The sequence below is a fragment of the Bacillus rossius genome, chromosome 5 (assembly GCF_032445375.1).
Source record: "Bacillus rossius redtenbacheri isolate Brsri chromosome 5, Brsri_v3, whole genome shotgun sequence".
Classification (NCBI taxonomy): Eukaryota; Metazoa; Arthropoda; class Insecta; order Phasmatodea; family Bacillidae; genus Bacillus; species Bacillus rossius.
This window is the reverse complement of record NC_086333.1, coordinates 84084807-84099658: the sequence shown is the minus strand read 5'-3', so window position 1 is coordinate 84099658 and position 14852 is coordinate 84084807. Positions and strand designations below refer to the sequence as shown.

The window sequence follows — 14852 nt, the reverse complement described above, 5'->3', positions numbered from 1 at the left end:
ACCAAAGAAATATATTAACAGATTTGTTGGATTTGTAAATAGTGCTTATCCTAGATTTATATTAACTAATCCAAAGTGTTGGACGCTTCAAAATTCAAATATGGCGCCATTTTGCCGCCATTAACTCAAGCGATCCTGGTGGCCACCAGGAAAGACTCAGTGGTTCATCTGGTACCGGCGTCATCGGACGTCCGGCTATCGTTTTTGACTTTCATGTTATCTGGTAACAGTTTCAGTACGAAACAAGATTTATGTCAAATTTCTAACTGGCCAGGCACTCTGAGCGGGCGACGTGAGCAGCACTACCTGGATGATGGCGCTGAGGGACAGCACGATGTCGCGGTGGTGCGGGCAGCTCATGTACTCCCCGAACATGACGGCCACCGGGTTCACCAGCGGCGGCGCGCCCGGGCTGCGCACACACCCCCGTCGCACGTCACTCTCTCGCGTGCCAGGGATACACAGTGTTTAGCCAGTGCTTAAGTAACATTTACACAGTCCGAAAAAAAAATCATCAAAGTGCAGTCTATTTCATAAAAATAACAACTGTATAATAAACTATTCGTTTTGATACTCGAAAATTTGAATATTCACACAGGACTAGTAATGTGACAAAACAAATTTCTTAAATACGCAGACTTGGCATTTATTACGATAAAAAACTGAATTATGCAACAAAAATGCCTAGTACACAAACCGTATATTGTTTAAAAAACAAAGTTTTCACATCATTTCTTAACAAAGAACTGTTTATAACACATCTGGCGTTTGAATGAAGCAAGGAGACGCAAAGGCTTTATCATTAATAGTTCGGCTGAAGCAGTCAGTGTCAGGCTGAGGCTCCGAGTACGCCATGATGGTTGTCAGCTGGTGCACTTTCATAAACTCAACAAGAAAGCGTTTCATTACCACAATCCTCCATCTATGCAGGAACTGTACTCTGGAATAGTGATGGGATTTTCGATACTTCGATACCTCGATACCTTCGATACTTGACGGTATCAGAAAGTATCGAGAATCAAAACTGTAAGTTCGATACAATTTTTTGATACCGGAATGCTTGTTCATTTGTATTGAATTAAGTTTTGAGTCGCCATGGTACAAAATACAAATACAGTATAACCTTGATGATACGTTCCCGTTTCATATGCCGATTAATTTTGGTCCCGCCGAAAGTACTATACTTACAATGGTTTACTTTCCCGGAACATACACTTATAAATTCATTAATTTCCTGTGTCATACGTTTTTACTAAGCGGAAAAGTCCTAAAATTCACAATTTTTTTTGTTATATATATTCCTCCTGATAAATTACGTTTTAATTAATGCTTTTATTTTGAAAAATGTTCTTTCTTTACCTTTGCAAACGTAAGAAAATAACTTTATCGCACCATAGATATGGATAGTATCAGGAAGACTGTGCACTTCGCTAGTAGCATCTATGGCCAGCACCAAGCGAGACTAGTGGCGCAAACTAGCAATGATTATGAAAATGGTGCACGTGCTTTACCAAGGCACGAATCTCATATTTTGTGCATTCATTAATCTTTGAACTGAATATACCCGTTTGTTATTGTTTTCTTACATTCGGATTGTTTTGTATTTTACATTTCTCAAGTAAAAATTTTATTGAAAATTGTTCTATTGCATAAAGTTGTTTGTAAAATGAAACAAACAAGCAAAAATTTCTAATTTTCTTTTTACAATAGCCTAATTTTTTTATTTCTAATTTAGACTTGGTGACTTTTCCCCCCCTCCAAGAAAGGATTTTAATCATTTTGTAAGGCCACTGTTTCTCATGTCAGCTTTACTTGATTATGGACTGTATTTTACATTTCTGGTGGTTTTATTATATGTATATATAATGATGAATTCATATCTTTCATTAATATAATGCAATTATTTACACATTATGTATTTAAGTTTAATCTGACATTGTGCTGGTATGATAGATTGAATTTATATAGTTTAAAACTAATTTATGTTATTTTTAATAATTGTTACTTAATGGAAAAATATTTTTCCCTGGAGTATCGAAAGCATCTAAAGTATCGAAGTATCGAAAGTATCGAACTGAAAAAACAATGCAGAATCTAGTATCGAAAGTGTGGTATTGTCCCACCTCTACTCTGGAACTAAACTAAAAACAGAATACGTATACGGCGTTCTTGCGAACGATAAACGCGACCCCCCTGGCGGGGCACCTGGCGGCGGGCGGGGAGGGGCAGGCGATGGACGGCTCCTGGGCACAGCACAGCTGCGCCAGGCGGCGAGCGCACAGCTGCGCCAGCTTGCGGGCCAGCAGCTCCGACTGCACCAGCTCCCGCGAGTACTGCAGGGCGAGGGGCAGCAGCAGGCGCAGGGCCCCGTCCTCGGCCGGGGCGGGCCGCAGCTGGTCCAGCAGGTCCAGCATCCACTGCAGCAGCTCCTGGCGGTCCAGCAGCCCCTCCTGCACGGCACGGAGCGGCCCCGACCCTCCACGTCACCACGTCACCTCCACCATCCGTGACCCGACAATAACATTACATCATCATGACAACGGTACAGAAATCCACCGTTCGTTTATGCAAAAACTCACGTTATACAACTTTATTTCAATGCATTAACACACTAAATCAATATGAACTTAATCATCATCATGTTCACATCCACCAAAGTTTTGGTTCACCTGGTTAAGTGACACGAAAAAAAAAAAAAGCAAGTACATATGTAGTTTTTACAATGGTAAACGAAGCTGTCGTGACCACAAGCACACATAGTAACGTAAAATAAATACTGTAAACTTGACACTTTTTGCCATCAATTGTTATTGTTCTGTCTAAACTTTTATAATAGTCACTGTAATATGATACTTTGTGTGTTTTTTACGTGAAAATTTGGTTCATTACAATACAGTAGAACCTAGTTTTCACATATCTCAAGAGACCAAAAAAAAAATACATAAAAAAACCAGGAAAACAAAAAAAAAGGAAAGTGTTAAAAATAATTTTTATACTCACCATGATGGGACACAATAGCAACTATACACCACACTACATAAAATATCAGAGATGCTTAGGTTTTTATGTCAACTAGAATTTCACTATCTCACATGATGAAACAGTAAATACATCAAATCTTGCAGTAATTCACCACTGTTTAAAGTTAAACATGAAAATTTTGGTTCATGATGTGAATGTTGAAGCATCTCAAACTGTTCACTTTTTTATGAGATTACCTTACACAATTCATTTATGGACATTATTAATAATCAATGCCTGTTAACACTCATTTAATTTCAGATTTTTATCGGAAAAAAAAATTATATTAAAAGAACACAACTACTTTTACAACTCTTGTTTACATTTAGGAAAAACAATTCAAATGCAATTTTTGGAAATTAAGTGCTGCCAAAATAAAACAAATGTCGCTGAATATGCCATATTTACAGGTATTTGGTACGTTGCTTTACAACTTATTTTTTTAAGGGTACAGTAAGCCAATGTTTATGTAAAAACTCTTTTTATACTTATTTATTTTAATGCATTAGTAAATTAAAGTTTAACGAGGAGAGATATCAAAATGAATTTACATAATTATCATGCTCATGTCACCAAAGTTTTGGTTCATGGCCATGATATATGTAGTTCATCTCATAAATGGCACAAAAGAAACGCAAGTTGTTTACAATGGTAAACAAAGGAGTCTTGACAACAAGCATACATTGTGAATTATAATAAATAAACCAAACACTTTTTGCCATCAACTGTTACCGTTCCATCTCAACTTTTCTAATGGTTTGCTAGTAAATGCAGCGCTGTTGCAAAGTAAATTACATGAAATGCATTCGCATAAAGCGGACAGGTAGTGGCATTAGTACTACAGGGAAAACGACAGTGCAAGTAAAAAAAATACGTTAATCACGGGAATTCGTAAATCTCGGGTACGTAAAAATGAAGTTCTACTGTGTTTAAAATATGATGAACACTTCTCTCTACAACAAGAAAGAAGTGAGAACCGTGGAATGGAAGGCCTGCCTGTGGTTGCGGAACGGGAATGCGACTACCTCGTAGAGGTACTTGGCCAGCTGCACACAGTACTGCCACTGGCGCAGGGCCGCCTTCTGCTCGTCCGACATGGGCGGGGGGGCGGGGGAGGAGGCGGCGGGCGTCAGGCTGGCCGGGTTGGGCGTGGAGCCGGCGTTGCTGCAGCCGCCCGGCGTGTGGTAGTAGTCCTGCAGCTTGCCCAGCTGGTCCTTCAGGTACTTCATCAGCGTGCCCGTCCACTCTGCACTCACGCACACACACACACGCACCCCTTCAACACTAGTCTAACTACAAATTTAAATAATTTAAAAAATCAACATTAATTTAAATAAATTTAATCATATCCAGCCACATGCTCCCCATTGATACAACAACAAACTTAAAACTATTTACGTATATAATAAAAAAAAATATTGGACCACAAACGGTCGAAAAATACATTGTTTTTCCACTATTTTTTTTTAAATCGCTTTAATAATATTTTCTAATATAATAAGTGTTTAGTAGATTACAGACTGCCAGCCTTTACACCAAAACAACGCATCCCACGGACTATACACATCACCCACGATAAAACAAGTCAACATGAAGAAAACAACACACCAGAATGAAAACAAACAACACCAGGATGAAAACAAAGTAGCCGAAGTTGAAGGATTTTCGGTCTCGGGCCAAACCTTTAAATTTTGAAATCAAAATTATTACTCGTGTTCACGATTCCAGGAGATCACAACCGAAGAGAAGATTAACCGGGTCGGGTCGGCCTCATTTGAAAAGTTGAAAAAAAAAAATTTTAAAACCGACATCGCTGAAGAGAAAAGTCACGCGTATTGCCAGCACACAAAACAGACCGTACCTTGGGTGGGGTCCGTGAGCTGGCGACGCTTTATCTTCACCTCGGACACGGCAACCGTGTAGGCGTAGCTGAGCTTTATGAACCACGAGGCTCGCAGCATGGGCACTTGGTACTCGCACAGCATCGAGAAGATCTCCTCCTTCTTGTTGAAGTTCGGGGCCTGCACAGCCGCATCACCTGTGATGAGGTCCTTCGCAGGCAAGAAACCAACTGCACGCTGTGACGCAGCTCACACACACACTTCAACTGGTTGTGATGATCAATACTGGCGAAAACCACATGATTAGAGATGGTGATTTATAGCATTTAAAATAATGACATTTAGCATTTTGAATTTGAAATTAAGCATTATGTAGCATTTTTAAAAACAAGTTTTAGCCAATTCTCTCATTTAACATTACTGAAGAAAAGTATATTTTTAAAAAAAAACAGTTGCTTGCCGTTTTACAAACTTTTTTTCTTCATCCGACTTATCGGTGAATCTTTTGTTTGCAGTCTGATGTCCCTCAGATTTAATGTGCTTTTCAAGTTCATCCTTTTTTTTTCCACTCCAGACGGCGATTACGTAAATTGCACATTAAAATATTTGTATCACTTTCGTAGAACTGTTCACTTTCGTATTCATTTATGCTATCGCGAATGGAAATGGCGTTTCGACCCATTTTTACCACGAGAAATAACAGTATACAACACATTCACGAGTATGCACGTATTTGTAAACACACCACCTTCCACAGACTACACAATAATGCGGCTTTCAGGTGAAACACAGCCAGAAAATGGGACACAATTGTTAGCGCGGCGAAGCAGAGATGTCGCAATATGGTGGCCTAAAAACCTGTACTCTGCAAGATGACGGACAATCTTCCAGCTACATAGTTGTTCTTTATCGCGAGGGACAGATGGCCATTCTTCATTTCGAACAATAGTCGTTGCGAATGACGTGACAATAAGATACTTGTGCTGAATACACCATAAAATGATGGTTTCTTTTGATACTGAACTGAAACTAAATACAATCGGTAAATATATTGTGTAGAAAGAAGACAAATCTGCGTTTTTTACCTTGATTTCACATTTATCTAGGAATAGTCTAGATTTCGCATTTTATAGAGGAAAAAATATAATTTAGCATATTTTCGCATCTATTTAGCAAACACGAAAAATCACCATCCCTACATATGATAAAATATTGGTTACTAAATGCTCAGTCATTAGGATTCTAAATTATCAAAGTGATTCTTTCAAACCCGAATGTGCACGTGGGAAACATGACGAATGTGCAGTGAACTAGGTCACAAGGCGCTAGATTCCCCCAGCCATTCCTTCCTTTACACTTTGTTCTGGACTATCACCCCTTCTTGTCTCTTGTCCTTGATGTCTGCAATGCGTTAGGCCCTTGTTCAAAATCATTAAAAAAGTACCCTTTTTAATGATTGAAATTAAAACACTCTCATTATTTCCAGACAAAATTTTTACATAAGTGCAGGTAACAGATAATTAAATTTAATTTGTTTTATTGTGCAGCTCTCATTGAATCACTTGCAAACCACAAATTCTCGCCAATTCTTTTTTTACTGTTATGAATGTATCTGTTTTAGACCAATTTCAAACAAATTATTTTATTGTAATAATGCAGCATGTAAATTGTACCATTATTTTAATTGAGCAAGTAATACAAAATAACTTTTATAAAAATAAAAACAATAATACAGAAGTCCTGTGTTTTTAAAAAAACGAAATTGGACTAATGATAAAGCCTTCAAATCTTGTCTCCACACTCGTCCGCAGTCTCGGCACTCGAAGGGGTGGTGTCCCCGGGAGCCGTCACCTTCTTGGACAAGCTGCTGAGGGGCTTGCTGCCGGCGAGGTCCTTGAACCAGGCCTCCACGGCATTCTTGGTGCGGGCCGTGGCGGGCCAGAAGTTGTCCTTGGGGTTGATCTGCTGCCGCTTGCGCCCCATGTCGGGCAGCGTGTTCAGCTCCTCCTTCTTGGTCTGGATCCCGTTGAAGTACTCCACCACCTGCGCCCGGGCACGCCCTTCACTCCACCACTCCACCACTCCACCACACTGGGATATGCATGTGGGCATCATTCATTAGCAATACAACCACAGAAAAATTACACTTGCTATCCCTTTGTCCGACTAAACGTCAGAAGTAATACCTTGCAGACTTGGATCCACCTCTCTGCCCCTGACCCAGGACCTGCCTATCAACATGTCGTACAGTAGAACTGAACCCAGTCCTAGACTAGATAGTAAGTGAAGGCTCTCACCCCCTCACTAGTGTACTGAACAATGGAGCCATACACCGTAAATCATGTGCAGACTTCACGGGAAGAGGAAAGCCACCACACAGCCTACACTGCACCCTTACGCCTGCAAGGCAGGCATCTGCGAGTGAATTGTCAAGCGTAAGGCGCACCTGTACGCAAAGCATCACGTGACAATATTACCTTTTCTTCTTACTATCGCATGTCACTACTCCAACCATCACTCTTCCTACTACCCTTCTCTTTTCATCCCCATCTACCTCTCACTTCTTCCTTCCTTTCCTCTCACCCAGTAGCCCTATTCGATAAATGTTAAATTCTAACGTTGTTAGTTTATTTTGATCGCTACAGACTTAGGGTCGTTGATACTTCACGTTGCGTTCGCGCGTCGGAGGAAAGACTTGGGGCCAGGCCGAGGGTTACCTTGGCCGCGGTGATGTTGCAGTTGCGCGCCGTGCCGAACTCGTCGGACAGCTGCGGCATGGTAGCGAAGCCATGCTTCACGTTGGTGCTGGTCAGCTCGTCCTGCAAGGCACAGCACACTCAGGGCACGGCACACTGCTCACTGCCAGCGCTGCACGCTAGTCTTACTTTATATCATTCAACATTCGCACTGCTACTACTGAGAGAACAGGACAATATTGAGTAAATGAAGGGGAAAAAAAATTATCACATGAAGAAAAACAAAAATTGAAGGAACTGAGACAGTCACAGTTAAAGGCAGTTTTAATAATGTGATGAACACCAAATTATTAACATAAGCTGCATAGTTTACATAATTATATCACAACTAAATAAGTCCAACTGTTACTTGCTCACTCAAGTACAGATAACCAATGACAGCTATGGATTGTTTTTACTCCCTGCCTTACTTCTAGGTGTGAAGTGCTTGTTGAAACATATTTAATTTAGTTTGCTTATATTGTTAAATTAAAGCATGCTAAAAGCTTTTAAGATACAGGACTGAAATATAAAGATCTTGAAAAGAATTCTGATTTTGAAAATCCGATTTTCACTCTTGTGCAGCAGACCCTAACTCATGTACACAAGATCTTACGTAAGTTAACTATTAAAGAAGCAGTAACAAGGAGAAGTGCAGCCACGCACCTCCTTCTGCTTGGGCTCCTGGGGGTACACGTCCGGCGGGCCCAGGCGCGGGCGCTTCAAGGGCCTCTTCTCGTAGGAGAACCCCATCATGTTCCGCGCTCAGGAACCAGCGTCAAGGCAAGGTCCCCTCTGGAGCACAGACAAGTTGTGCTTTCATGTCAGTGCCTGGAGTCGTGCTTTCTTTATCCGTGGGCCCTATGAGTTTATACAATGATTCCCAAAATTATACCAATTTAGAAAATGATTTAGTTTTTAAACTGGTCTGTATGATGATGTAGAAACTTAAGACTTGCTACAAAAAAAAAAGCTCTTACAAATATTTGTATTAAATGTGCCACAATAAACTGAAGTGAGGCTTCAAAAAAAAAATGCAAACTAGCAACAGGCTACTGAAAATAGCTTCGTGACTTCCGGAACCACAGTGTTTATTCAGAAAATGTTTCCTGACTTTTGCGTCCAGTTCTCTTTCATTACTTTTTCATGTCTTTCAGAACTTTCTCGACCTGTGGACACCCTGGAATTGACACTGATATGCAAGAAGACGGGTGAAGTGTTGTCACCCTGAGAATACCCGCCGGCACACTGCGATCTCCGCCACATGTCCCCCCGTGAGGTCACTCCTGCCGTGAAACACTCTGTGACAGTTTCCATGTCGAGGGGTGTGTTTGTGTTGAGGGTAGTTGCTAAGTGTGACACTTGCTGGTGCTTCTAGCACGGTATCTCATCTACGTGCAGGGCTGTGGACCGTCGCACAGTCTTCTCATCCTTCAGAGGGTAACTATTAGATTTGAGCAGTAACCATAACATTAGACAGCGGAGAGATGAAGATAACGGTGCAATGCAAGTCCCTCGAGAGCTATCAAGAATTTTCATCAGGTGTTTCATGCCCTAAAATTAATCTGAAAACACACGCTTTATTCTTAAAATACAGTTTGAAAACAAAGTACAGTAACCGAACTGCTCATCCGCCCTCGGCACTCTGATATGCTGAGCAGTTTTCAAACGGCCTGGTTGCTTCTGAAGCTCTGCACAGTGTGTGCGCCCGGGTAGGCGGGGCCTTCAAGACGTCTTGTTGCACGATCACAAGGACGTAAGTAGCTACATGAACTGCTGCCAGTCGCATCCCCGCGTCCCGTCGGTGGAGCCACCTGCGCGACCGATGATGGAACCAGCGCGAGCTCAGTACCACCCAAGACACTCGCAGGGTGAGCAATAAGAGGGGGCTTCAAGCAGGGACCCCACTACTTGACTGTGTGTGACAAACATCAAATTTTTGGTTTATAAACCCACCTTCAATAATCTGATGCTCTAGAATATGAATTTTATAATCTAAAAACTTTTGTCACATATGCCTATTTTAACCGGTTTTATCAATGGGAATTTTATGCCTTTTAAATAATTAATTAAATATAAATGCATAAAAAAAATATTTATTTTTTATAACAAACTACTTAAGGACATATCTGACAACAGAACTTTAAGTAGTATTAAAATCACTGATGGATTTCAAGACCTATGCTACTTGGTGCCACACCAAAAAATGTCCCTCATTTGTTTTCTTCCAATGCATTAACGATAATTTGGTTCACATTAAACAGCGTGATGTTCCATCTAATGTACTGTACTACATTGTAACACCAGAGTTTACTAATGCGATGTGCATTTAACCACCACGGTCCTCTAAACCTGAATGGTGAGACAATAGTTTAAATGTTACAAAAGAACATATATTTACAAGGATTTACACTCCAATCCAGACAGAAGTCTGTTTTTGACATGTGCTTCAGCCCAAAATTCACAATTTGAATATTTAATATTCTTTAAAAAATTAAACTAAATAATTACTGATACATAATTAGCTAGTCTGGTGCTTCATAAAAATGTAGTGGTTTTTTTCAGTCTCTGCTGTCCCACTCACATAACAAGAAACAGTGCTTCATGTATCCAAGCTGCATGCCCAAAATCATTTAATTACCTTAAGAGCTCACAAATTGACATCATTTACGTTTCTCATTTTGGATAAATGTGAGTAGCAGTTTAAATTTATCATATTATTCCTTCAGGTTAACTGTGTGAGCAGTCGGAACAGAAGGAAATTTGTTCCTCTTCAGGAGTATGGCTATCAGACTAACCTTTCTAGAATCTACCAACAAGCACAACTCATCTATACTATTATAAAACTGTATCTGTCTGTACAGTAACGTAAATTGGCAAAAACAAATCAAGAGAGAATACTGACCACACTGCTTACCTGTTTTAATTTTCATTAAATCCTAATAAATTTAATTAGAAATATTTTTATTATAAATTATTTTAATATATACAAAAACCGATAAATTACTAAACGTTCTTTAGTCATAGCTTTACAAACATGCTACTTCAAATACCGTAAGTCCGTAACATTTACATCAATATTTACAATTAACGACAAACCACTTTTTTTTCCTAAGTGGTCTACAAGGCACACACGACCCCAATTCAATACGCAGTTACACAGGTTGACCAAAAGCGAAATTTAAATTATTTTCCTAAATGTTCTCAAAATTAAATATATATACATAATATATTAAACCAAAAAAGAAAACTAAAAACTTGTTCAGTAACGTTAAACTATTTTATTTTCCTGTTACCTAATTCGACTAGAAAAATATAAATAACAATAATTGGGTTATATTAATAATATTACTCCTATTGGCAAAGAGTCATCCCATTGACGCCGACCGCCAATGCTCCTCTGTCGCATAGACCGCTATGCCTCATCAACGTCTCGCAAAAGCGTGTGCACCGAACGCGCCCGTGCGCGCAGCAAAGTGCAGTTCGTGCGACGAGGCGAACGCCATACAACGAGTGCTACACCGGCGCAAGGATCCGGCCGGGTGTGGCATATCCTTCCGCCGCACTACAACAAATTGTTATAATTATGTTTTTCCACAGGATTTTATTAAACATTATTTTTTATTAATTAATAATTAAGTCTTTGCAAAATCATGTTTCAATGTGCGATTTGTCCCGAACCTGGCCGGTTCAGTTTCCCGCGAAATTCACACGTTTCCGCGGGAGGGCTGGCGGGGGAGGGGGGTCGCGCGCGGCGACACCGCTAGTGTCCTTCGAGAGCTCAACCAGGCCGGCAGCCTGCGCGCAACGCGGAACCTTCAACCTTTGCATTCACCGACATGTAGTTTTCCATAGTGTAATTTCTTTTCAACCTTTTGTACAGTTCCGCGGTCGGCCTAAATTTACCATGAGGTACTTAACTTAATTCAATCAGTGCTCCGAGATGAGAGTTCCACGTCATATGTAAGTACTGTGGGGAGAGTATGTGGTTTTACGTCGGCGCTTCACGCCCAACCTAGCCTTCAGGCTACTTAGTTTTGGCCCGCACGGGGCAGCCAGCAGGCGACACGTGCCATCAAACTTAATAACGATTCAGTCCCTGGGACACACCTAGACACCACGTAGAGTCGCCGGAGACACGGGCCTACGTGCTGCTAGCCCAGTTTATCAAGTGTAATATGTTAGTGGAATAGTTGTTCGCCTAAGTGTAATTCGTCATGTCAGGGCTTATGTATCACCGTCGTACGGCAGTGCGCCACCAAACTTAATAACGATTCAGTCCCTGGGACACACCTAGACACCACGTAGAGTCGCCGGAGACACGGGCCTACGTGTTGCTAGCCCAGTTTATCCAGAGCCAGGTATTAGTGTAGTGTATTGTGCTTCAAAATATCGTGTGCCATGTCAGAGTGTCTTTTGTAACTTTCGCGTCACGTATACGAGTCTGCCCCTCACGCGCATAAGAATCGTGAGCCGCCACTGAGGAAGTGAGCTGCGCGTGTGACTAGTCGCGTCGGGCAAACCGTTACGGCCAGAACGGGCAGCACCATGTATTGGGCTGTGCTGTATTAAATTCACCAACTATCTGAAGAAGTTTTGTGTTATTATTCAGGCGTCCCGAGTGGCCTCAACAGCTCGGGGGGCCCTACTGCGTTGACCCCTACCTCTAGCCACAAGGCCGAACCTCCCCTGAGAACACGAACCTAACAAAAATCACGTCTAAATAATCAGAGGTAGCGGGGACGGCGTCACCATGTTAAGCTCCCCACTCCTTGTAAAAAAAACGCTGATCCCATGCATATCTCACCCAGAGCATTCAATCGTCCAGCTCATTCCAATTCAACCTTTAACACTCAAGGAAAGCGTGCCCCCAACTTTTAATTAACCTCTGACGTCGTACTGACCATGGCCGTTAAGCCCGTGCTCCGCACCGCCAGTACCGTATCCCGTTTTCGGAGCGCGCCCCTTGCCCAGCGGGATTGAGTCAAGCGAGTGCCCCGGGCGTGACCTGAATTAACTGAATTAAACATAAGGACACGAAACCCCGGGGGCTCGACTACAGAAAACAATTCCCAAACGAGGCAGTAGGACGAAATTAATTAATCACAAGCAGTGAGCAAGTGCGTCGTAGAGAATCTGTCCGTGCGCGGCACGCACGGTACAAAAAACAATCCTTGTTACTAGCCACAGCGGCTACTGGCCTTGATTAATTGGCCTATGATAGTGGTCTAGCCAAACTAAGGGAATTCAAACCCAAACAGTGCTCATTGAGACAATTTGTAGTTAAATTTACAGTCGCCAACTTGGTACCGCTTTTTAATTTTAATAAATCAATTAAAACAACTGTTAAGCCTTAAGCAACTATGTACCAGGTGCAAAGTTTTAATCAAGCACCTGGAGCATGTTTTTTACTCATCATATAACAAATTAAGTTATTATAAGTTTTTGGTGCCGACTCACAAAGAAGAGAAAGTTTCTCTTCCTTGCGAGGCGGCCAATTTGCAGTCTCCAACCAATCCGCGCCGGGGACAGACGTGTGTCCGTGGACAGCATTCAAGTTAGTTTCATTGATTATTTTTATTCTGAAAAAATCCTTTTATTAATTCACCGCTGCCCACGTCGACTCGGCGCGTATTTTGCGGAACCGGGCATATCCCGACCGTCTTCATTGTGATACCGCGCTGTGTATCGTATCACTCACGTAAGTGTTTCACCGAACTTATGAGCACACTCATCGAGCCCCCCTGCACCCATTAATTTTCGGCGCTGGCCGTCTCCAGCGAGCATCGACCCACGTCCCGCGAGACTGCCGCCGTAACCATTTCAGTGTCGTGTAGTGTTGTTTTTTTTTTGTTAATTGTGTAACTGCTAGACGTCGCCAAGTGTTAGTGAGAGTTTTTGTAGTGGGACTAAATTGAAGGTAATTCTCACCAACTCATATACGACCATTTTCCGTAGTCTCCCATTCTCCACACGGCCGAGCGACCTTCACAGCCAAGGGAGAACAATTCAGGTTAGATTCAAGCCGTGTACCTGGCGGGGCACGCGGGGGCAGAGTACCCACGACCCCACACCAACGGCCTAGCAGCCCGCTAGCCTGGCGCCTCTCCAGACAACAACAGCATCGCGACGCCCGTAGCGCCCGTAAGGTACCCCCCGGGCCTTTCACAGAGGTCGGGTGACGGCACCTCAATCTCCGTAGTCTATAACCAAATCTGTGCATTTCAGTGCCCAGATTCCTCCAGCCAACCTTTCCCTTAAATATATTATACAGTCTGACTAAACTTTCCACCCTCTTCCACTCCTATAATGCTTTCCACCTCAACTCCTTAATCATTTCCGTCATACTATAAATGTCTCCCTTTTGCCTAACCATTCAACCACACATAACCATCATTCGCCATGCTGCTCTGCACTGCACCATCTCTAGTTCCCATGCCTCAGCCAATAGGTAGTAGTCCCAGATCACCGCTGCATACTTCATCATTGGCCTGACCAATGTAAAGTATTCCTTCTCCCTTACCCTCCTTCCTGCTTAATATAGGCTACTGCCAAGCAGACCCAGCGACCTCCTATTCTTAATTATCACCCGTTGAACCTGTTCAGCCCATTCCAGGTTATTGTGCAAGGTCACTCACAAGTACTTATAGTCGTCAGCCTCCTTTATCATCTCCCTTTTCCAGTTATACCAGGGGTGCCCACAAGGGGGGGTAACGACGCAGACTGCGTCATTAAAATTTCAGGGAGGAGGGGGGGGGGTTAAAAGACGAGATAAATGTATATATTATTTACATAATTATAGCTTCTAATGTGAAAATACGTTTCTGGTGCTTTGATAATTGAAAGGATCTTGTAAATCAAATTGCCAATCCACGAAGATGAAAATGATCTTTTAAATGACTGGCTTACACATACAGTAAATTCTCAATTATCTGGGCCTGGATGATCCTGCTTTTGGGTCGTCTGTGCTTAAATTTACCGTAAGTATTAGTTTGCTACAATCTGAAGCTGTAAAAAAAAAAAAGGCATTGCTCCCACGCCTTTCTTCGCTTGGCCGTTATATATTTTTAACCACACTGTTACCGAGTCAGGAAGCTGTCACGTGTGTCACACTTCACACCCGAGGAGGACCCATCACTGCTGCTTCACTCTCCAGACTCCATCTTGTTTGTTACACGTGCCGTTATTGGCCCGCCCACGTGCCCGGCTGGCATCGGCAGGAGGAAGGGACACCGCAAATGGAGAGGAATAAAAA

General features: G+C 42.1%; 1 protein-coding gene across 1 annotated transcript in view; it reads right to left on the bottom strand.

Moving 5' to 3' along the window:
- Nucleotides 1-10731, bottom strand: part of LOC134532168 (mediator of RNA polymerase II transcription subunit 12) — a 99781-nt gene extending 89050 nt beyond the window's left edge. The window contains exons 1-8 of the mRNA XM_063368546.1: nt 10515-10731; nt 8264-8392; nt 7580-7681; nt 6714-6905; nt 4883-5042; nt 4047-4267; nt 2206-2450; nt 307-412 (exon numbers count right to left, since the gene is read on the bottom strand). Of these exons, the coding sequence (XP_063224616.1) occupies nt 307-412; nt 2206-2450; nt 4047-4267; nt 4883-5042; nt 6714-6905; nt 7580-7681; nt 8264-8353 (1116 nt within the window). The 5' untranslated portion in view covers nt 8354-8392; nt 10515-10731. The remainder of the gene's footprint in view (nt 1-306; nt 413-2205; nt 2451-4046; nt 4268-4882; nt 5043-6713; nt 6906-7579; nt 7682-8263; nt 8393-10514) is intronic.
- Nucleotides 10732-14852: the final 4121 nt, after the last annotated feature.